We start from the raw sequence: 23,649 nt of genomic DNA on the forward strand, positions 1-23,649 counted from the left end.
GCTCTTGGAACCTTAGTATTCGTGGACACAAGGAAGAATATAAAGCCAAAACACAACTTTGTAGTTACACATTTGCCTCATTCTTCTCTCACTAATCAATTTTTAAAATGTGCAATGTGATCCCATTTGATCATACAAATTGGCTAGGAGATGTATCCATCATTTCAAGCATATATTACTACCGGTGGAATCTTCGATTTCTCCTCCCAAAAGAAAGAAATAATCATATTAGCAAAATTTAAAATAAAAACAATAGCTATATATAGTGTTATATTTACTATGATCCATGGATTATTAGTTTATTACATTTTTTCTCTATTAAATAAACAAACATATTTTGTGACAATTTTCAAATAATTTCAGTGTTGCACGAGATAAAGAGCAGTACATTTTAGTAAATTGTTTTTTTACTAAATAACATTTCAGTATAACTTCAATATATCGTTCAATATATTTTATTAAAATGTTTTTTTTACTAAATAACATTTCAATATAACATTCGATAGGATGTATTAGAATATATGTAATATATAATTAAATGATTGTTTGGTAGAATGTATAAAAATTATATATAATTAATTTGTTATAATTATGATTAGCATTATATATACCACTTGAAAAGTGTTATACAATATTACACATGATGCATATCAAACTTATATATAGGACATTGTGTTTTGAACCGGATAAGATATTATTAAATATATTATACACCCTAATCACCAATACCAAATAAGCCCTATAAACATTAACAACTTAACATTAAACCATTGTTTTGGGACAGTCTCATACATTCATAATAAACGTTCAGAGGTCAATGCGATTTCAAAGAAATTAAAATAATCAACAATATTTTTCAGTTTGATTTTTGGTACAATTTAAAATCTTAAGTCCCATGCATAACCCTAATATTCACGAAAGCGATTGTTATAACATGATAAATATATAGGAAACTGCATAGAGAAACATCAAGGCCAACTTGAAACAAATAAAGATAACAAATATATACAATCCATGCAACAACTTGGATAATGAATAAGTAAATTTAGCATGCAAGTGAATGAAGCAAGGAAATCAATCTTGGTATGAAGTCCACATACAAGAGGATTCAGTGGGCAGATGATTGATTCGTCAACAAATCGAGAGCTTTCTTAAGGTGATCCACTGCAACAGATACTTCATCAAATGCCAAAGCCCCTACTGCAAATCTCGCCGCCTTGTGTGCTTCAGCAATTTTTTCAGGTGGAGGCTGGTAACTGCTATCATACTCGTACCTTTCCGAGGTCGGTGGTGAAACTTCCGAAAGGCTCCCGTTCTTGCCACTAGAACTATATTGAGGAGTTGAAGCATATGGTGCCGCTGCGTTAGAAGGTGGTGAACTGGTGTAGGTAGCAACATCGGAACCTTGATAATAAGCCGCTGCGTTAGAAGGTGGTGAACTGGTGTAGGTAGCAACATCGGAACCTTGATAATAAGAAGGGTAATGAGAAGGAGCAGCGGGAAGGCTACTCTCCGAGAAACTCGGGTAGGACTGAAAATTGGGATATGATGCAAAAGAGGGTATATCATGGGAAGGGTAGTTTTGCGGTATGCTCTGATGAGGTTCAGGCTGGTATGGCGGGTGCGGATGTGATTGATGATGATAAACAGAATGCTCAGAGCCATTTGGTGGTTGGTGGATGTTTTCACTAGGAAAATGAGATGGTGGAGCCATGGTTGATGGAGGTGGGGCTGCAACATTTGAAGGTAGTCGGGAGAAACTAGTAGGATGCTGAAAATTATCACGATTATAGGCTTGAGGAAACGAATCTGAATCTGGTGCCATTCTTGAGGCAGGATCTACTCCAGAGTAATTGTCAGTAGGATGATGAGATTGGGGTGGAATACCCGAAGCAGGTGATCCCATAACATTTGAAGGTGGCTGCGAGAAATCAGTAGAATGCTGAAGATTATCGTGATCATATGCTTGAGGAAATGAATCTGGAGCTGGTGCAGTTCTTGCAGCAGAATCTACCCTTGCCAGGTCGGATCTGGTGCCCAAGTCAGCCACATCACTTCTGCTTGGTTCAAGATCCTGAAAGAGCACATAAATTATAAGAAAAATACAAGCCATTCGGTAACTCTTACCAACTTGATTTTTCATTAAAGGGGCATTTGGTTTGGTGGATATGATATAGTAGGATTGGAGGATAATTAAATAATCAATCCAACTTTGGGGTGACAAATAATCATCCAATTGGATCAGAGCTTTATCCATTACGGGACAAATCATGCAAACCAAACATTTGATTAAGTTGGATTCTTTTATCAATCATGCTTTATCACTCAAACCAAACGCCTCCTAAGTGTTTAATCTCAGAAAGGCATTATCCATCACTGGCTAGGAACCACAAAATGCATTGGTTATTGAAAGGATTTAAGCAAAAATTGATTTCTATCTATGGGAAAGGAAAAGATTGGGGAAAAGATAAAGTTCAGTTGACCGAAAACAGCAATCAAATAGCAAATGGAAAGCTTCACCTTATTGGCACACACCACAAACATCCATTCTTCTTCTTTATAACATGGAAGCTAAATTAAGAAAAAGAAAATCACATATTAAACTTACATTTGCACCATTATATGTACTTGATGGCACTGATAAATCTGTGTCCCCACCGGGAGGACCTGGAATAGGCTTCCTCCCTTCTTTAAGTGCCTTCCTTATATCAGCTGCTTTCCATGCTGCATACTTCTGTTTCTGCTCAAGCTGTAACATAAATGATTAGTGAATATGAAAATATAAAACTTAAAATGTTGTGGTGAATAAAATAGTGCTTACATCAGGCTGAAGTTCCCCGAACTGATTCAGGATTTCAAAAAAAATGCTTGCAGCATAAAAAGTTTTTGCAGTATTTCTGTACAAGGAAAAAATAATTAGATCAGGAATAGCGAGACAAAACAAGAATAAACCCATCAGTTTGCTAGCATTAACTTAAGTATGTTAGAGATACTGAATTGGAGAAATCCCAGAATGATGAAGATTCAGCATAATCAGACTGAGTAATATGATTTGAAGTATGCCTTAGGCTAGCAATATGGTTTGAATTTTTACCAAGCAGCATCAGGATGTATAATTTATTTATCATTACACCCAAATGGAAATCATAAATCATATTGCTCGACTGAGAATTCAAATCCTATAGAAAATGGGGTGGGGCAGCAAACCAAACAGGATACTTATTTAAGTCTCTAGCTCCAATCAACGTAAAGTAGCTTCAAATAATCATTCATATTGCATTCACTAGTCATATTGTGACTCTGATACAAGGAGTTGGAACAATAAAGAATGAAGCACCTTGTCAAGAATCAGCAACAACAAAAATTCTAATCTATGCCCCTGAGATGAGTCACTTGTCGATAATATGAGATAGGAACCCATTAATATTACCTTACTGAAAACACATAACTACAGTGATATTTTCTATATGGGAACGAGGGGTACAATCGTCAATCGACAAAATACAGGAAACTCCAAGAGATGCATCTTTGCAAAGCCCTAAGTTCAAATTAAGATCCATCTTTAAGTCCTTGAGAACTATTACAGTTTCGTGAAAAATTCCTAAACATTCATAATGCAGCAGAAACAATGTACAATAAAGAGACTCACCAAACAAGACAATGAAGCGCAGCTTAGTTGGTAAGACGCTTCCCCTCCAACTAATAGGTCGGGGGTTCGAGTCACCAAGGGGGAAAATGGGGAGCCATTATTGATCCTCTTTAAAAAGAAGGGGAAGGGGAAAAAAAAAAAAAAAGGAGACTCACCAAACAATTTTTCTAGAGAAGCAAACAGACCAAAAAAGATAATACAACAGCATCTCTACAGCATTTATTTCAAAACAAGAAATTTCTAAAATCATGAGACCTCTAACGCATCAGATATAGTTCCATATGGTAGAATCCATCATCTTCAGTTAGATACAGCATTGAGGGCATGAACAAATACATATACATGCATACACACACATACATCCCATAATAATATATGATAATCCCATAATATATTAAAATGACATGACAACGCAGGAAACCATGAGCGATTATGAGTAGCTAAAAAGGACTGAAGAAATTTGCTTACAGATCAGCTCGTCCAGCCCTATCTTGTTTGTCTGCCTTCGAAAATACATTCGAGGCAAATCCCTCAACATGTAGATAATCATCAGGCCCCAACTTCAGCGACTTTCTATCCTGCAAGAGAATGTAAAGGATATCATCCACAGAGGAACTGCCACATTAGATAATCCAACTGATGTACTCTCCTCTCACTAAAAAACAGTAATATTCCAATAAGAACATTCAAAAGGTGGAACAACACAATTAGAATTCAGCAAACAACAGGATATTGGCACGCATCAATAGAGTTCTGGAAATTTGGTCATATTTCAATACGGTAGAAAGTAGGGTAGACTCTAACTACGCAAATCATCACATAATTACCGATTCATCATAAAAACCTATTAGAACTCGCTTAATGTGCCGAGTGAAATGTTGCTTGCACTTAATAATTAGGAAAAGGAAAAAGGTAAACGAAGTAAAAAACCTTTTCGAGCTGATTCATGAGGGAAACAAGGAGGGAATTGGTCATCTTAGTGCGATCGCTCTGAGGAATCCTTAACCCTCGTTCCATCGCGTACAATCGACCTGATCCAGAAAAGTAAATTCAATTTCAAATAAATAAATATAAAGAATAAAAAAGGTTAATTGATTGGATAAAAATCATGATTCTGTATCACAATAGTTTTGGTGTTCCAATAACAGAGCCTGATTGAAAAATAATGGAGGGGGGGGGGGGGAGAGAGAGAGAGAGAGAGAGGTTTTACAGTAGTAGGCAACGAGGTGTTCGTGTTTCTGCAGCTCATCAGCCCGCTGAAGATAAGGAAGAAGTAGCTTCGCCGGCTCATTTTCCGCCGCCATGAACGAGGCTCGACTCAGAGGAAAGATGGGCAGTTGTAGCAGAAGGTGGAAAATGGGGACGAAAAGATGCTTGCAGGAAATACGACGTCGCGAATCAAATTCTTTTTAGGGGTTATTGCCCCTAAATACACAAACTATGACCAAATTCTAGTTTATAACACCACCTTTAGATTTTGCCTCATAATACATAAACTTTCAAAATTTTCTGGAATTTCCCATGCCCAAAGTATGGATATTCGAAAATTACCCCATTATAAAATTTATTGCACTTTGACCCCTAAAAATTTTGTTTTGGACAAAAAGACAATTTATACCTAAAATATGTCAAAGTTTGGGCTTAAATGGTATATCGGCTGGAAACTTTCCTCGTGCCCGATAGATTACTTTGTAATCTGGGTCTGGACTGTGAGACAACGCCACGTACTTTTAAGCAAAAAACAGTTTAAAAGATCCTTGTTTAAAATGGTATCAGAGCGGGTTTTTATAGAGGAATTATATGATTTTTAATTTATTTTATAATTAACCTATGTGGGAGGAGACTCCACTGAAAAATATGGATCCGGACGAGTGTCCGAGATGTGTACCATACAGGAATTCTCTCCAACATGTGGAGAGTGAAACTACCCGTCTACTTGACGGACTCAACTGGAACAATCGAGCCCTCGTTACCAACTTACGATGAGGAGAAGATGTCGAGACTATTCGTGATATCATCACGAGTATACAATTCTACCATGAGAACCTCATGGGACTCGCCGCGACCAGGACGGCGATTGAACGAACCAGAGACGAGGCCCATCAGTCGCACGATTGATGGAACCAAAAAACAAGGCAGGAGTAGCTTATCCAAGCTACCACAAGATCGAGCCAGATTCTTCCGAGAATGTCAACCTACGGGAGATTCAAAAGACGGTGGAGTATTACGGCAACAAGCTGTATGAGCTACCGATGGAGATGAGCAAAATATCACTTCAACAAGAGGAAATACTAACCCTCTTGCGTGATATCCAGAAAAGAGTGGAGGAGATCGAAAGGCAAAAACCATGTTCCGGAAAAATTCAGAAAAAATGGTCCAAAGACCCGACGTATCCATTACCACTCGATGCAGCACCCAAGGAGCTGACACCAGAGGACATAATTCGAATCATGAAAGGCAAATGAATAGCCTTGATCGAATCGGATTAGAAGATCTACAGGAGTTAGCAGAATCTTTTGCTAACCTCAACATGGTTGATCTAAAGATGAACCAAGGAGATGAGGTGCCCAAACCTGAGCACCAAGAAGAAAGTTCGTCAAAAAGGGGTGGGGCTTCAGATGATGCAAGCCATTACCAACGAACCAGAAGACGCAGGCCACAGATGCGGGATACTCCTGTAGGAAAGGCCACACTTGAACCAATCCATCCATACGGATTGATTCTCAACCTCAATGAAGCCAGTTTCAAAGATTGGGAAGGACTCATCGATGAATGGGCTTCAGCAATGAAGATTGTGATTGCCACGATAGAATATGACAAAGAAGAATTTGTCAAAATCTTCGAGGCAAGTTTTGCGGGCATGGCAAAACAATTCTGGGATAGAGCCGACACCGAAGGAAAGAATGAATTGTTCAGCCACACATCGGCGGCTGAAATTCTTACGTTGGCTACCAAGCAGATTAAAATCCATTTTCTCGGAATGGGTTTCTTCGAAGGATCTGCAGAGGAAAAGCAAAAGAAATATCATCAGGCACTCTACAATCTAAGATTGGTTGTGCTAGAGCCAAAAGCTCTCGATGAATTTCTGCGCCTATATACCCTATATGTCCATATGGGGGTTGTTGATGATCGAACTGCCAAGGACCTCTTTTTCACAAAGTTTCCAAGTCCATGGAGGGAGATGCTCACCAACGAGTACGTTTCACCTGGAGAATATCCACTTGATAGTGCATCAAGAAGGATGTCATATGTTCACAAGAAGCTGTCCGAATGGTGCCAAAAGGCGGCGGACCAGAGGAATCTCAAGAGATTGAGGAAACTCAATAAGAGATCTCCATTATTGATGTACGACAACCTTGATCTTCCAACAGAGATTGGTGCTGAGTTGCTGTATCAAAAGAGGAGCCGAAAGAAGCATAGGTACCAACCCTATGAAAGAAGGTCCAGAAGAAGTTCTTGGAAGCCAAGAACTATGTGGACCAGACAGAAGGCACGCTCATACAAATCAGGCCAGCGGAGCGAACCATCAAGAAACCGATTCTCAAAACAAAAGAGAATCCCGGCGAGGAAAACTTTCAGGCGTACTCAAGCCAAAACAAATGAAAGTTTCAAAGATTGCAACTGCTGGACTTGCGGTGCAAAGGGGCATATTTCAACCAATTGCCCAGACAACGAGAAAAGGAAGATAAGAAGATTCGAATCCACACCGGATATCGAAGATGCTATCTACCACCAGGAATTGATACCCGTATATCAGTTCGAAGATATATCATCTGATGAGAGTATATACGAGCAAGAAGAGATCTTTAGTTCTGAAGATTCGGAGATGACCGATGGATCAACCGGAGACGAGTCAGACTAAAGAAGAACCCGAGGTTCATCACACCCAGAAGGAGGATCAGAATGGATTTACCAGCCATTTCCTGATTCCACAGGAAGAAGTGGTGAAGAAGCTCATAAAGAAACTCAAGAAGGAAACCGAGGAGGTACAAACATACCAAGGGTTTTCTAGTGGAAGAATGAATCAAGTTTTCCAAAGTTTGATTCCATTCAAAAGGAGGCATCATGTCTATTTCGGTGTTACCAACCGAGAAATGGCGCTTCCAATTGAAATTACAAGCAATCAGGTGGAAATCCAACTCGTTCCAGCTGAAGACATCCGACGAGATCTTCAAAAAATGAAGTCAGAAGTCGCAAGTACGATGAAATGGGTTCATATTGGAGCTATCCAGTTGGTAATCAAATCTGCCCTCTCACCCGGGACAAATCAACCGATTGATGTTGCACTCTGCGACAAGAGGATTAGAGATGCTAAAGAATCAGTTCTTGGAGCTTTTTCAGGCAATCTCTATGCCAAAAAGATTATTACCGAGATGTATCCACAGATCGCTTATAATCTACAGGATTCATCCTTCAGCCGAGCCCTGACTCTCTATCAGGACTACAAAAAGAAGGAGCTTATGACGGGAGGAAATAGGCCATACTCGCTGACTTATCAAGTCTCGTATGCCTTATCAAATTCTCATCACACAGAATTATTTCTGGGAAAAGAATTTATTGAAATTCCAGAAATATTCAAGGAAGTAGCCAAGGCAGTCAATCCAAACCGTGTGGAGATTCCTCAGATTAGGGAAATCGACATCGACATTGGAGACAAGCAGGTGCTTAGCCATACCCAGAGTCTCAGACTGGGAGCACCAAGGCTATCATTCCAAGGAAATAGGCTAACTTCAGGGCCTATAACAAGAAGTTTCTCTCATTCGTATGAGAGAAGGGCGATCCAGGAAACACCAGTTTCGGACATGAGAATAAAGCTCAAATGTCCCGAAGGATGGAGACAAGTTTCCACAAGATTTGATGCAACAAGCAAGGAGAACAAATTTCCTTGTAGTACGTTGTATTATTTGGCAAATCCAGGGGACAACCGATACATCGGAACTCTGGAGGTTGGAGGTTTCGAAATCCAAACCGAAGGCCAAGCTGGACAAGAAGCAGACGTCCTGATCCTAGGACGAGATTTCCTTGACAAATATAAACCTTGGTCATGGAAATCAGGAGGAATGGAGATCACAATTGGACGCCAAAGAGTGATGATCCAATGACAAGTCCATTCTCAATATACATTTCTGTAGGGATGTTGTATGAGAAATTCAAAGCAGAATATTTTGCTGCTTACGTGGATTCGGGAGCAGGAATCTGTACAGCAAAACGAGGAGTCTTTCCAGCAGAAGTGGAAGAAGATCTACCTCGAATTGCAGGAAGGGATTTCTCCAAAAAGATTTTGCTTCTATCAAAGGGAGTAAAACAAACGGAAATATTGATCGGCGGAGCAGGACAGACACCTTGGTACAAGGTCAAAACTCCACCAATTTATTTCCATGATACTGGAGCAAATATATTATTCGGAAATAATTTTCTGCAAAGCTTCAAGCGATACATACAAGACAATGAAGCCAGGAGGCTAGTGTTCACAACCAATTGTGACCACAAGATCATTGTGCAAAGGCTTAATGGAGCCTTTCATCGATCGATGCCAATCAAATTTCGCAGCAAGCGTGGTGATGATGGCAGACTCCGGAGACCCCAAATGAAGGATCAAAGGAGATTCAGAGAAGTTTTGCTCAAATGCAGAACTGAGGGATTCCCAGATCTCTCCGAGGAAGAAACTCAAATCCTCAAAGTATCTCTGATATCACACAAAGATATCAAGGAAGAAGAACAAGTGTCCATTGCCGATGTCAAAAGGAGAATCCAGAAGTGTTACCACGAGGATCCTCTGGCATGGTGGGACAAGAACCAGCTCAGAGCAACCTTGAAAGTCAAAACTGGAAAGGAGCATGAGTTTGTAAGGTTCAGACCTATCCTGATGAACCCTCGAGATCAACAGGATATGATGAGTATAATCAAGGAACACCTTGATTTAAAGCTGATCGAAGAAGGAAGATCACCCTACAGCAGTCCTGGATTTCTGGTGAGAAATCATGGGGAGATCAAGAGAGGAAAGCCAAGATTAGTCATTAATTATAAAGGGATTAATGACATTCTTGAGTTTGACGGATACTTCATCCCAAGTAGAGAACACCTCATCAACTGCATCTGAAGTGCAAGGGTATTCTCAAAGTTCGATTGCAAATCGGGTTTCTACCAGATTCGCATGGAGGAAGGGAGTAAGAAGTTCACAGCCTTCTCAAACTCCACAAGGACATTATGTCTGGAATGTCATGCCAATGGGGTTAGCCAACGCACCTCAGATATTCCAAAGGAAAATGGATAATCTCTTCAAAGATTATTCTTCGTTTATGTTTGTTTATATTGATGACATTCTTATTGCATCAAAGAACATTCATGAACATGTCAGGCATCTGGAGATTTTTGCGGATGTTTGTCAACAAGAAGGACTAGTGCTGTCTAAAAAGAAGGCAGTCATAGCCACCCAGAAGATGGAATTTCTGGGGATTGAGATCGATGAAACTGGGATAATTCTACAAGATCATATTGTGGAAAAAGTCCAGGGATTTCCGGAGGATCTCAAGGAGAAGAAGCAGCTCCAAAGTTTTCTCGGGGTTGTCAATTTTGCAGGGATGTTTATCAAAAACCTTGCAGAACATAGAAAGGTCTTCAGTCCACTACTGAAGAAAGATGTTCCATTTATATGGAAGGAAGAACATCGAGAGGGTATGAAGAAGTTGAAAGAGATTTGCAAAAATCTCCCAAAACTTTCAATACCACAAGACGAGGATGACTTGGTCCTCTACACCGATGCGAGTGATTTCTGGTGGGCAGCTGTGCTTACAAAGATCACCCCTTATGGAGAAGAACCTTGCAGATACTGTAGCGGTCTGTTCTCCGACAACGAAGCTGTGCGATGGCACATCAACGAGAAGGAATTCTTTGCAGTGCGAAAGGCGTTTAAAAAATGGCCGCTTTTCTTACTTGCTAAAAAATTCGTTTTGAAAGTAAATAACACTAACGTTAAAGCTTTCTTAACAAAAAAGATTGAATCTAAACCTGAAAAGGCTAGATTGATTAGGTGGCAAGCAGAATGCCAATATTATGATTATGATATTGTCATTTTGAAATCTGATCAGAATGTTCTTGCAGATTTCCTTACAAGGGATGGAGCTCCCTGAGGTGGAGGCCATCGAGGCAAAACAGGCGCAACTCTTTGAAAGTTTAGAGCTGCTACAACAAGAGTGGCACAAGTGTGTGCTACATACCAAACAAGCGGGGAAGATACAAGCGGCTGATGAAGCTCAAGTATCCAACCAAATCGATGTTTGCTTCATGAAGATGTTCAATCTTCAGGAAGTACTCAACAAGCCGCTCTTGCGCGTTATCCGAGACAATCGGATTAAAGCAATGCTTTCCGTACAGGGCGGATTACCTGTAGCAGGGGATTCAAGTACCCCTAGCACAAGTCCTGAGGCAATGGTTTCACAGCCAGACTCTCGAGGAAAAGATGTTATTAAGGGGTCACACCCTGAATCAACATGTCAACCCTCCACCTCTGGGGTAAAAGAGGGAGAGATCAATCTTAGGCCCATGACAGGCCAAGTTAAGGTTGATACTGACTTTATTGAAATTTCTCCTTCTTGGCAGATGTACCAGGACAGGTGGGAGAAACTTCTCACAAGAAAGGGCATTAATCCGGGAAATTGCCGGGTTGATGTTGCCGGAAAATATCCAAGGGTTTGGACGACTCCAGGAGCCAATCCAAACGATGTCAAGGAATGGTATGAGTTTGGGGCTTTGGCCTCAGTTTATACTACCGCCCCAGCCTTCACCGAAATCAAGGGTCTACCCAAATGGATCCAGAAAACGGTGTTTGACACATGGGAGAACAACGAGTCCCTCAAAAGGGGAGATGTTCTGGAATTATACTGTTTTAGTGCAGCGCCAGAGCCAGTTGGAAAAGGAATCCGAGAAGCTTTCCACTTCATTAAGCTTCGGAGACCTGATACGGGAGCCCTTAACCGGATCAAAGTTCCCGACTTCCAGGCCGCAATCGTCTCAACATTCACGGAGGATCAAATCTCCACTAGACGAGCATGGGGTCTATGGGTCTGTCTCACAGAGATGGACAAAATGAAGTCCAGATTCAAGTTCTACCAAAGCTCGGATCTGGGAACGTTCCTAGTCAATACCATGACAGGAACAACAACTCCTTTTGCCGAACAATCCTTCGAGAAGAAACGGCGAATGTTGTGGGAGAACAAGATTGCGGGGAGCCAGGAGACTCGTCGCAAGTTTTGCAATATGGCTCATCTGGGCCATTGGATAGAGAAAGTCTGCGATCAATGTTCATCGCAGAAGGAGCCGGAATTCGGCAAAGGATTTTTTCCAAAGCCGGACAAAAGGAGGTTCCGGTCTGATGAACATGATAAGCATCAGACTCCAAAGGGAAGGACACCTCGGGCACCAAAAAAGTAAGGTGGCCGATAAAGCTAAGTGAATCATGTGATTCACATCAAGGATCGCACCCACAAAAGAAACGACAAAAGTGGGTGGAATAACAGGAGGACCACTCACCAAACGCTCCAAGACAAACGTGAGTGGAAGGAAAAGTAGCAGGCCCCTACCAGCATTATCACAAAGCAATAAAGCAGGGGTCCAGCACCATGTGATTACACTAACCAGTGTCGGTAACTATGGCCGACAAAAGAAGGTGGAAGTCATATTCAAGAAAGCTGGCCACAAAGATGGAATCTGAGGCCACCAACCGAGCAATTATAGAGGGGATCAAACCTCTATATAACTACAAGTGCTGGAGAGAAGAAGATCATCAGAAAATTCACACACATTTTCACAAAACATTTTCTCTCTCTAGAAAAATTATCTTTGTATTTTTTAAATTCTAGTTTTATAGTTTTTTATTTTAGTTTAAGTTTCTTTTTCTTTTTATGTACACAAGTATTAGCTACTATGAGTAGCTAAACAAGTTAGTCTCCTCCCTTGGGGAGTATTTTATGAAATAAATTAATTATTATATAATTCCTCTATAAACGCTTAGTTTTTGTCCAACTATTCCGGTTGAGTAAAAATATTTTCTTTATTTTTCCAACAAAGTATTGAGTCGGCACTTAGTGAAGGAGAAGGGTTGCAACCATCTCTTGCGAGTGTGTGGTTGGTGCGTGCCGGTAAGCAGACGAGCCGTAAAACGCAACAGAACTGACTCCTGAAGAAGACCAGTCGACAAAGGTATAATGTTGGTTTAAATTAAAGATTTATTTCGAAGTGTTACGGAAGCATGTTGGGCCTGATTAATTGTTAAACTGTTTTAGAAATCATGATTAGGGTATTTTGTCTTGATTTTGTAATTTGTTGGGGTTATCCTGCAATTCTTATTATGTTGGGGATAGTTTAGAATTTTCAGAAAATCGTCATGGGAAAAATCAGAAGAATAGTAAAGTTGGTGTATTATGAAGCAAAAATTAAAGATGGTGTTAAATTCTAGAAAATTGGGAAAGTTGATGTATTTATTGGCAAATACCCCTTCTTTTTATTTCTATTATTTATTGATAATAATTACTTTAATTAGTGAAAAGGGAGAAGGTGCAAATATGCCCTCAATGTTTACAATTTAAAGCAAAATTACCCTTATAGTTATGCCTTTACAGTTAACAAAGTTCAAACATCTATCAAATTTCCTTCAATTTTTTTTTTTGTTTACTTATTTTTCCCTCGAAAATTTCTACAAAGAGCCCTCTTCCTTTCTACAAGATATCAAGATCAACATTTATATACAGATGATAGGATCTGTGTTCTTGTCAATATTGTCAACTAAAACATACTCCAAAAACTCTTTTTAATCTTGAGTCCAAATTGAAAGCTCGGCTCAGTTATCCTCTTAAGAGTATCATTATTGAGAGATAAACAAAAAATATACTCCTATAAGATTTCTTAAAAACAATTCTGCTTATATATATGTGACGAAGAACAACCGACCAAATGAAGAAATTTGTTGTAATGATGATTGTACATTAATGCATGAACCCAAATGATGAAATTTAATGCATGAAGCAAAACTCCAATTCAATGACAAAATAAGAGATAAATTAAAAAAGTTTGTAATACAATATAATGTTTCATCTCAAAAGGTTCAACTTGCCAATAAACTTCCCACACATACTGATGACTCTGCCGAAACAAACTACATACAGCAAAACCATTTGTTTTATAAAATCCAAATCTCTCATAAAATAAGAATAAACTAATATCTTTATGCTCTCATATTCCATCATAGACCATAGTGATCGCCAAAAAGACATAACACACAAATACATATTTTATCACAAAAGTATCATACTCCATCTTGGGTCATAAAACCATAGTAAGTTTGGCTCTTTGTAGGAACTTTCGAGGGAAAATAAGTAAACAAAAAAAAAAATTTGAAGGAAAATTTGATAAATGTTTGAACTATGTTAACTGTAATTGCACCATTTATTTGGAAATTTGTACATTTATGCACCAAAAGTTACTTTGAAGGTATTTTTGCATTAAATTGTAAACATTAAGGGCATATTTGCACCTTATCCCTAGTGAAAACAATGCATCATCATATAATCGTATCTTTCTCTGTATGAGAGTGGAGAGACTAGTCATAAAAGTTCAAAGATAAACCAACCTGGATTTTATTGTATAGCAAAATGTTTCCTAAAATCTCTAAACACAAAAAATTCCGTGAAATCGATTTCACGGTGAAATCAGGTTTCAAATTACATTACTTCAACATACAAATGACACTTTATATTAAAGTATCATTTGTATGTTGAAGTAGTGTCATTTGAAACTCGCAAACTACTCAAATCAAAAGAGGTTCCATTTTCATCTGAAACCTTAATTGGCTCAATTTTTAAAAATTCTTTTAAGACAAATGCCAATAGTGACAAACTTAATATCAAAATTTTGAGGAAAACAGTACAACAATTTGACTTCAAGAAAACTGGTAGCACCAACCAAAACAAACTCTGTCACGTTTTTTATTATTTCATACATATTAACTAGTGCCTAAGAAGCACTGAAAATTATCAAGTAGCAGTTAGAGTTAAAAGAACTTCTCGTTAGCCTCCATATAAAACAAACACCTCATGTAGTCTCTACCCTCAGATCACTAACAAGTATCATCACTGCTCCTCCAGTATCTAAACAGCATATTATACATATAAATTAAATAACCAATTTTACTTTTAACACCTAAGGTGTGGCGGGAAGGGTATCCGTCCCAGAGATGTGGGATGCTGCATCCTCTTTCGACATGGCCACGTAGTTCACTGGGGCGACAGGCCTCGTGTCTCTCTTCCCATCTCTGTTTATAGACCTCGAACCGTTCTGATGAGAGTTAAGTGAAAGACGCCTACCGGAGCTTCCATTGGCACCTCCGTTGGCACGGGGGCCAACCACCTTCTTCGTGCTGAGCGGTCGAGCTGGGCTTGGCGTTGCACCAAATGCTTCCTGGTCTTTACTGAACTGTTCATGGAACTTCTTCTGATCCTGCAAAGAACACAGACATAGTTCAGGCAACTGAAGTTACTTCCATCCTCAATAAGTAGGCAATGAGAAAGGTCATAAGCAAGCACAATCGCAATCTAGGGAATCAGGCATACCCGCATTCTCTTCTTCTCCTCTTCCCTATCTTGTCTGAGCATTGCATACTCATCTAGCATGGCGAGTAGAGGAACACCATCATAAGTAAACGTAATGCCACGATCTTGTTCCCAAGCACGAGTTTTAGCAACTAAGCTGTCTACTAGGGCTGCACTAATGGAAAGATAAGTGTGTCACAGAAACATAAAATATACAGAAGTGATGGATAACCTTTTATTTAGCCTTAACTCGGAGCTGGTCAGAAAATTTTAAATTCTATTGCAATGATGTGCCTATCCCTACTTCAATTCCAATATTTCAAAAACACTTCATACTATTGTTTTTTTTTTGATAAATTACATAAGTAAATAAATAAATTCAAAGACTGCGGACGGAGGACTCGAACCCAGGACCTTAGGTCTTGGGCATTAACCTCCTACTGCTAGGCCAACACACGCACACTTCATACTATACTCTTGCTTCTACCACAATGTGTTTTAATAGAAAATCCAGGTTGAGTAATACCACATGGTTTTTACATCATAGCATGAAGCTGTTGCTGAAGTTTTCCTCATCTCAAACAATATAATCTAGATTCTAGAGCAATAGGTTGCTTTCACATTGTATATTCTTTACTCGACACTTCACCCAATGCTTGTGTCAAGAAACTCTAGAGAACTCTATGTCAAAAAAAAAAAAAAAAAAAAAAAAAAAAAAAAAACTCTAGAGAACTTTGTAACTATTTGAGGATCTATGTAATTGGATTACATGTACCATATACAGGCAGATATTTGAGACCAACTTGTAACTTTCAAAAATTTAGGATATGTGGATACTGCTCGTAAGGACTCAAAATAAGACCGTAATACATAAACATATAAATTTTTAAATGTTTCTTCTATGCATCCACGGTCCACTTTACGATACCAAAAAATGAGATATTGATCTATAGTACAAGTTGGTTTTGTTAACAGTGAGTCTTGTGCTGTATCAAAAGGCCACAAGTATGGCTTCAAAAATGAAGAGTCTGAGAATCCTGGACCAATAAAATTCTAGCTGGTCAAAATTATTTACCCCTTACTGACTGGGAAAGTAATACTACTACAGTCCCTCCGTCCCATTTGTATTGGCCCCTTACTTTTGGGCACGGAGATTAAGAAAGTCTTTATTTATGAGTTAAGTAGATGGAGTGCTTTACTTTTGCCCACTTAGGAGTCCTTATTTTTGCTATTTTAAGAAAGGGGCCAATACAATTGAGACAACCCAAAATGGCAAGGGGGCCAATACAAATGGGACGGAGGGAGTAGTTCCTTTTGGTGGAACAGATGCAACTATCATCCACCTATACTTGCTAATCGGCTTATCCAATAGAAAGAGGTCTAGACGCCATATATAATATACCTTCAGAGTGTATACCAGAAAGAGGATCAAATCATTGGAAGTTCCAATAGCAATACAGTATTGCATAATTCAGTCAGTACCTGGAATCTTATTAACCAGGATTCGTGCCTTTTCAGCTCTCTTCAGATTCAAATGAGCACCTCTGCTAGCATTGTACCTGTTTTCATCCTGTTTACACAAATGAAATCTTTATTGTAAGTTCCAATTCAAATTCTAGGGAACCATCAAAGTCAATGAGACAGCAGATTTAGTTTGAGCCCTGTAGTTTAAAAGAAATCTTTAGTTTAAAGTGTTCTTTTCAATCACTTGATGACTGACAAAATTGCATAAAACAAAGATCATATTGAGATGAGCCAGTAAGAATGAGGGCAGCTTAAATGACTGGTAATATTTGATTCTCAAATGACAGGATAGACAAAGTCATTGTTAAGCTTCCGATAAAGGAAATGATTTGAAAAATTGCTCAATCTAACAGCATGTAAATGACTTAAGAAACCACCAAATTAACACTAGTAAGTGCGTGCATTGCATAGAGCATAAACAGAGCCTTAGATCTAAATGAATGAAAGGAATAGGATAGGACAAACGAGGAGAGGAAGAGATCGGTGGAACTACTACTCATGTGATTCTTCACAAACTCAACTTCAGCAATTATAATTACTGCACAAATTGCTTCAATCTCTATTTCCAATAAAAGATCAAAATACACAATCTTGTCAATTTAGCATGACAAATAAGAATTTACGAAAATTCTCCCAATATTTATATATATATTCAAGTTCTGATTGCCAGCGAACAAGATATAAAATGTAAGAATGAATCAAGAGGAAAGATGCCCTAGACAGTGATTACCCTATTGTAATCTTCAAGCCAACTTTCTTCTTCACAAGCTGACATCCATTTTTCAACCTTATCCAATATCTCCTTCCTGCTAAAAGCCTCTTCTTTTGCTTTTAGTATCTGACTATCCATGTCAGCCAATAACTCTGTAGGCTCAACATTCCCTGAATCAATGAGTGACAAAATCTTCTCTCGAGCTGCCTCGCTATCAATCTCTACATGTGCATGAGCAAATATCTCCTCAAGCTCAGATTGCCTCTTAAAAGCAATTTCTTTCATTCTGCTTGCTTTTAGTTGATCAAGCCTCTCAACCTCCACTTCAGCCTTTCAAGGAACAGGATAACATCAGCCGATGATTGCCTTTTCAACGCCATACAACAGTCAACAAGTAAACACATTGAGATACCTGTTCAATTAGGTCCAAAGCAAGAGCCCCAGGAATAGTAACTTCATCCACCGAAGCTGAAATATTACAAGTTACATGGTCAAATAGGCTGCGTTCTTCATGGGGGGTGTCCATCAAATTCCAAAGGTCAATTAGCTGAGTTGCTAATTCTTGAAGCTGTCAACATGAGTCAAAAGTTCAAGTTAGCTGTCATGTGATCCAGTTAGGGTAATGAAGATATCTATTGTCTACATGCCAAACAAACAAAATTTCATAGCACTTTGAATTGTTAAAACAAAGGCAATAAAGACTATGCAATAGTGCAAAGACATTTGTAAGTATGGGCAGACAGTTGAAAGCGGAAGTTAGACCAAGTGCTCAAAATTGAGAGATCCTACACCTGAAATGGAGCACTAATCACAAGAAATGTGAAGCTCACAATCAATGGAATCAATAGAACAGAATGGGAATTACAGTATTCCTCAAGGTTCTAATTTTTCTTTTATAAGAGAGAGAATTAGGTAGTATGATGATAAAATGCAGAAGGTTGAGCTTCAATAATCAAATGGATTGATATGCATCTCATTGGACCAGTGTAGAAAAAAGTGGCTATATAATGTTCAGTGTTCACTATCATAAATCATCCAAAAGTAGCAACCTTTTGTAATCTCTGTTTCTTGTCTTCCTTTAGTGCTAAAACGGTCTTCGCCAGCCCAGCCAGGGTATCATTGCTGATGCTTTTTGACTGAACACCAGTGGCGTCATTCAGGCTTGGATGCACTTCTGTGACAGTAGTAAAGAAGTCCATGCCAAGGACAGCGCAAAGATCGTGAACTGTGCTGACAAATTCAAGAACTTTGTGCAGCCTGTCACTCTGGAAAACCAAGAACGACAAACTGAGACCGGTTCACTGCTTAGAGAAATAATCCAAAAGAATCTAACAAACTTAGCATGTTAAAAGTCATCACCTTTTCCTTTTGAAGATCTTGAAGCTGAGCATGAAACTCATCTAATTTTTTTAGGGATAGATCGGATTCGTCAACTGTAAGATTATCCACCTGGTCACTAGTTCCAGAAATCTCTGCAGATATCTTCTGTATTTGTGATTGAACATCAGAAAACTCTTTTATCTTCTCATCCTTCTGTTCCCAGAGTTTTTCCAGAGCAGGAGCTATAGCTTCAAGCTGTTCCTTGATCGTTCCCGATGTCCTCTCAGGCTGCAAAAAGTAAACATACCAAGATTATAAAATTTTACCAATTGAGATACTCTTCCACAAGGATAATTTTACAGAAATGCTATTAGATTGAAATAATTATGCAATTACTATACAATCTAAAGTTTTAAGAAATGTTCCCCTTCCCACATTATCGAACACCATCAGGTCCATCACTTACAATTCCGACATAAGTCTTTTCACCAAACGCTGATAAGAGATTGGTGAGTTCAACTCTAGCATCTGCCAATGTCTGAAGAAGGTGTGCTCTAGATTTCACGGCCAGGTCAACTTTTCTCTTGTATACATCCAAGCACTCCTGATCCAATTGAAGAAGAATTTTGTCTCGTTCTTCATCACTTTCACCAACTTCATCCCAAATTTGCTGCAGAAAAAGAATAATTTATGTGTGAGAATGCAAGAACTTCAGGGTAACTGAAACAGAGAGCAAGAGAGAGCCTTTAATGAGGAATTGCCTGCAGTTGCTGCAGCAAAGATCCGCACGTATTTTGTCTGCTAAGAGGCTTCTCAGCTTCTATGGATTCCATTCCACGGTAGTTCAAAGGAACCCTGAAAAAGGATGAATCTTGAATTTCAGCATATTCTAGTAGACGACTACCTAATGTGACTCATCATGAGTAAAACCGTACACAAATCACTTCAAATCAGCTGAACCTAATTCGTAAGAGATTGACAACGGTAATTATAAGATTTGAAGGTATGCCACCAGCCAGAACTTAATCCCAGCATTATGAACAACAAATTGCAATACAGCAAACCAGGTAAAAATGAAGCAGTTGTGTAGCATTCCGCTGTTTTGAAGCGCCGAAAGAGAATTAGACCAGAAAGGGGACTCTTGAAGAACAGAGTATAAATAGATAAACAATCCATAAAAATGCGCATTAAATCCAGAAGAACTAAACACTCCCATTTAACACACACACAGCCGGTAAAGTGAACTTGGAAGCCAGTGGATCTCTTTACAAAAGCATTGTCGATGTAATCGAGATATAACTCAAAGCAACCAGTTGTGGCAACAGTACAACACAAGCATTCTGAACATTTCAACCAAAACATGGGAGAGGAGCTGAAATGAAGATGAAAGTTACCAGATCGTGCTAGACGGGTCGGGTTGCGGGGTATGTAGGTTCAGATCTAATGTACTTCGATGGTTGCTTGAGTGATGATGAGAGAGAGAGAGAGAGAGAGAGAGAGAGTGGGAGTAAGAGTGAAGTGAGCAAAGGAGATAAATATTGAGAAGTGGACAATACGCTGTCGTATTTGGGCAAATATGAGTAGTGTTTTTGTCGCTAACAGCGTAACATAACATGTTTTATTGCCCGCGGTTGCGGCGGGGATAGGTAGACTTGTTTGCCCTTTTCGGACTAGTGTTTGGTGTTTGTTTCTTTGACTGGAGCAGACTCAGCAGTGGTAAAACCATTTAAAACTACCAAGTATAGCAGTAACTCCCAATTTAAGATGATGCAGTAATCCAACGCCCTTTGTCCCGCGGATCTTGAGGGGATCAACTTAAACAAATATTAATTTATTCAAGATGATGAAGTGATCAAAATTCCTGCTCTTTCGAAGACGGTTAAACAACGCGACGACTACACTCCAACAGAGACGGAGCTTATTTGCCAACTATGAGCCGAGGCGACACTCAATGCTATCAAGGGAGCTGATGAAAAGGCCCTCTTGTATTAGAGCGGAATTATGAAGAAATACAACAAGCAACAACCTCCCAACACTATTCCACGCGATAACAAGCAAATCAAATACACTTCAAATGGGTCCAAAAGGACGTCAAGGTTTAGGAGGCCACTACGCAAAATGTCGAGCAATTGGAAGAGTGGCATAAGTGATGACCAAATTACGACGACGACTCAAGAAATTTACCAATACGAATACGAGGTCAATTCAAATACCTCGGGGCTTGGCGTTTTCTCTGCAAATTTCAAAGATTTGCATCCACCGACGATGATGTCCATTCTTCGAAGCGTTTTGAAGGGCTCCGATGTACACGACGATGTCCTCCGACTAGAGCATCACAACGAGGCTTATAGGCCAAAAGGCGGCCAAGCAAGATAAGGGGAAAGACAAACAAGTCGAATTGTCGGTGAAAGGAAAAAATGATAAATACATTAAAGCCATGGAAAATGTGGCAAATGCATGGATATTTTCAACCAGGCGCGATGTGACCTAGTCGACTCCCAAATCATGAGTAAGGATATGTTGAAAATAAACCCGATAGAATTGGCTTTTCACAATAAATTGGTTGCGAAAATTTACGCGAGGATGAAATATAGAATTTTTTATTTATTGTTATTGTTTTTTTAAAATTAATGCAAGATTTAATTTTAATTTTGATGAAATTTTTGTTGTTAAATTCAATGATTAATTTAATCTAGAAATACATTTAAATTAAAATAAAATAGAAATCAAAATTAGCAAGTCCAGTTTAAGATCCCCCAATATGGAGGAGGAGCTCTTTAGAAGTGAGGACCACATGTACATGCTCTTAGTAGCTCAATAATATACTTCATTCGTCCACGATACCATTTTCACTTTTGTCATTTTGGTCTATTCATAATATTGTTTTCACTTTCATTTATAGTAGTAACTAGTAAGGTTCACAAATTTCCATTCACAACAATAGTGAGACTCAAACTCCACTTACAACAATATCATTATTATCAACTATTCCTTCCGTCCCACTTCAAATGGCCTAAAACTATAGGATTTGTCCTATAGTTTTTGGTCATTTGAAGTGGAACGGAGGGGGTACTATTTACCATTTTCTTAAAGTCTGTATCGTCCACAAAGTGAAAACGATATCGTGGATGGATGAAGTATATGTTTATGTTTATTAGATATAAGATTCATACCCAAACTTTATATGAATATGGAATCTTCTATACAAGAGGTCCTGAATTCAGTCCAGTCTATTAAGTGCATGGGTCATTTCTTAAGGATTAGTGGTAGTTTATGACCATAATTTTAATTTTAATTTTTAAATATTTTCAACTTCGCAAATTTATTTAATTTTGTCCCACATTAAAAATTCTGGCATTGTATATCTTATTAGTCTCATTCATAAAATATGCATGTTTCTCGTGTCAATTATTCTTTCGACATCCCAACTCGAGATAAAGTTACTTCAAAAGATTTGGTTCTTTAGAACCTACTACTAGGGTATATATCAGGTCATTATCTTGTCGACACGACATGATATGACCAAACATGATGGTTAGTAAGAATTTTCTCGACACAAATATTATATGATTTGAATAGACAGACACGACATGAGCACAAGATCAACATGAGTGACACAATTTCATTTGTATTGATACGACACGACAATGACACAACACGAAAAAATTAAATTCAACAATAAAAATAAAAATATACAAAATTAAGAATATATATATATATATATATGTATGTATATATATATATATGGTTAGAGATAATGGAGAATGAAATATTGGTTCCAGATAAGTCAATAACTTTAACTTTTTCGAATACGCCCACAATTTTATTGAACAGACATTTTCATGCATTCCCGCTCAGGTCAGGGCGGGTTCAAATCCTGGAGGTGGCATGTTTTATGTGTAAATGTCTATTCGTAAAATTGTTGGCGTATTCGAAAAATTTATTGACTTGTTCGAAATCGACATTTCATTCTCCATTCTCTCTATATTTAGCATTTTTTATTGATATCTTCCCCCTATATAGAGGGTGTTATACGAACACACAGACCTAATTCGAAATTATTATAGACTTATCGGATCGAAATGATAAAGACACAAACATAATAAATCTAAAGTGCGACACTAATATATTAATTTGAAGCAACACCTTATTTTAACAAAAAGCATGTAGTGATGGAATTTATAGTCATATATATAAAAATATAGAAATAATAGTTATTTTGGATTACTATGCCTTAGACACTTACACAATTTACACGAATTTTGTGTGTAATTAAAATTCATGTAACATTGTTCATTTACCTTATTTCACGAATTTTGGTTACACGAATTCGTATAAAAATGTAGATAATAATGTAATACAAATATTATATGTAAAATTCGTATAGATCGTGTAATTGTGTAATGAGCATAATAATTTAAAATAATTGCTATTTTCATAATTTTTATCTACATAATTACGATTTCCTTTTATTATACGAGAAAGGCTAATATGAGATCATCTTTGAATTCATTTTAAATGTACTTGTGATGTGTGTAAAAAATTATATCACCCGCCATTAATAAATATTTATATATAACTAGCATTTGCATCTCGTGCAATGCACGGAAAATGTTTTTATATTTTTATATTAATATAAAATCGATACCAACTCAATTATCATATATATAAAAAATAATTTTAATTAAATATATTTAAGCTGAATAATGAAAAAAAAGTCACAACATTAAAACCAGGTATTATGAAAAGGCAAAAATAAAAAGTTTAAAAATAGATCTATTCAAAAAAACATGAAAGAGGAGAGAGAATTTCTAAAAAAAATTAATCTTTAAATAAATATAACTTTTAAATTTTAAATTAAA

The 23,649-nt window shown here is 38.0% G+C and overlaps 2 protein-coding genes across 3 annotated transcripts; both read right to left on the reverse strand.

Moving 5' to 3' along the window:
- Positions 1 to 958: 958 nt before the first annotated feature.
- On the reverse strand, positions 959 to 5,052 carry LOC130986242 (protein HOMOLOG OF MAMMALIAN LYST-INTERACTING PROTEIN 5). The gene is made up of 6 exons (XM_057909591.1): positions 4,860 to 5,052; positions 4,580 to 4,680; positions 4,118 to 4,227; positions 2,822 to 2,897; positions 2,609 to 2,749; positions 959 to 2,074 (listed from the first exon to the last, which is right to left on the reverse strand). The coding sequence occupies exons 1-6, from the start codon at positions 4,951 to 4,953 to the stop codon at positions 1,109 to 1,111; spliced, it is 1,488 nt and encodes a 495-aa protein (XP_057765574.1). The 5' UTR covers positions 4,954 to 5,052; the 3' UTR covers positions 959 to 1,108.
- Positions 5,053 to 14,595: 9,543 nt separating this feature from the next.
- Positions 14,596 to 20,364, reverse strand: LOC130986243 (65-kDa microtubule-associated protein 1). Of its 2 annotated transcripts, none has more exons than XM_057909592.1 (10): positions 20,182 to 20,364; positions 19,549 to 19,642; positions 19,254 to 19,457; positions 18,827 to 19,075; positions 18,517 to 18,732; positions 17,880 to 18,035; positions 17,486 to 17,797; positions 16,714 to 16,801; positions 15,253 to 15,401; positions 14,596 to 15,139 (listed from the first exon to the last, which is right to left on the reverse strand). In XM_057909592.1, the coding sequence occupies exons 2-10, from the start codon at positions 19,618 to 19,620 to the stop codon at positions 14,843 to 14,845; spliced, it is 1,743 nt and encodes a 580-aa protein (XP_057765575.1). In that variant the 5' UTR covers positions 19,621 to 19,642; positions 20,182 to 20,364; the 3' UTR covers positions 14,596 to 14,842. The 2 variants fall into 2 exon arrangements, with proteins under 2 accessions (XP_057765575.1, XP_057765576.1); XM_057909593.1 differs by lacking the exon at positions 20,182 to 20,364 and adding an exon at positions 19,723 to 20,133.
- Between the last annotated feature and the right edge of the window lie 3,285 nt (positions 20,365 to 23,649).

This window comes from Salvia miltiorrhiza, chromosome 5 (genome assembly GCF_028751815.1).
Source record: "Salvia miltiorrhiza cultivar Shanhuang (shh) chromosome 5, IMPLAD_Smil_shh, whole genome shotgun sequence".
NCBI lineage: Eukaryota > Viridiplantae > Streptophyta > Magnoliopsida > Lamiales > Lamiaceae > Salvia > Salvia miltiorrhiza.

Coding starts and splice junctions, on each gene's coding strand:
- LOC130986242 (XM_057909591.1), bottom strand. CDS start 4,953: ATGGCGGCGGAAAATGAGCCGGCGAAGCTACTTCTTCCTTATCTTCAG. Junction 4,681..4,859: donor ACACCTCGTTGCCTACTACT/GTAAAACCTCTC, acceptor TTTCTGGATCAG/GTCGATTGTACGCGATGGAA. Junction 2,750..2,821: donor TCGGGGAACTTCAGCCTGAT/GTAAGCACTATT, acceptor TTTATGTTACAG/CTTGAGCAGAAACAGAAGTA.
- LOC130986243 (XM_057909592.1), bottom strand. CDS start 19,620: ATGGAATCCATAGAAGCTGAGAAGCCTCTTAGCAGACAAAATACGTGC. Junction 19,458..19,548: donor CTTTGCTGCAGCAACTGCAG/GCAATTCCTCAT, acceptor CTTTTTCTGCAG/CAAATTTGGGATGAAGTTGG. Junction 15,402..16,713: donor CCTGGTTAATAAGATTCCAG/GTACTGACTGAA, acceptor CCATTAGTGCAG/CCCTAGTAGACAGCTTAGTT.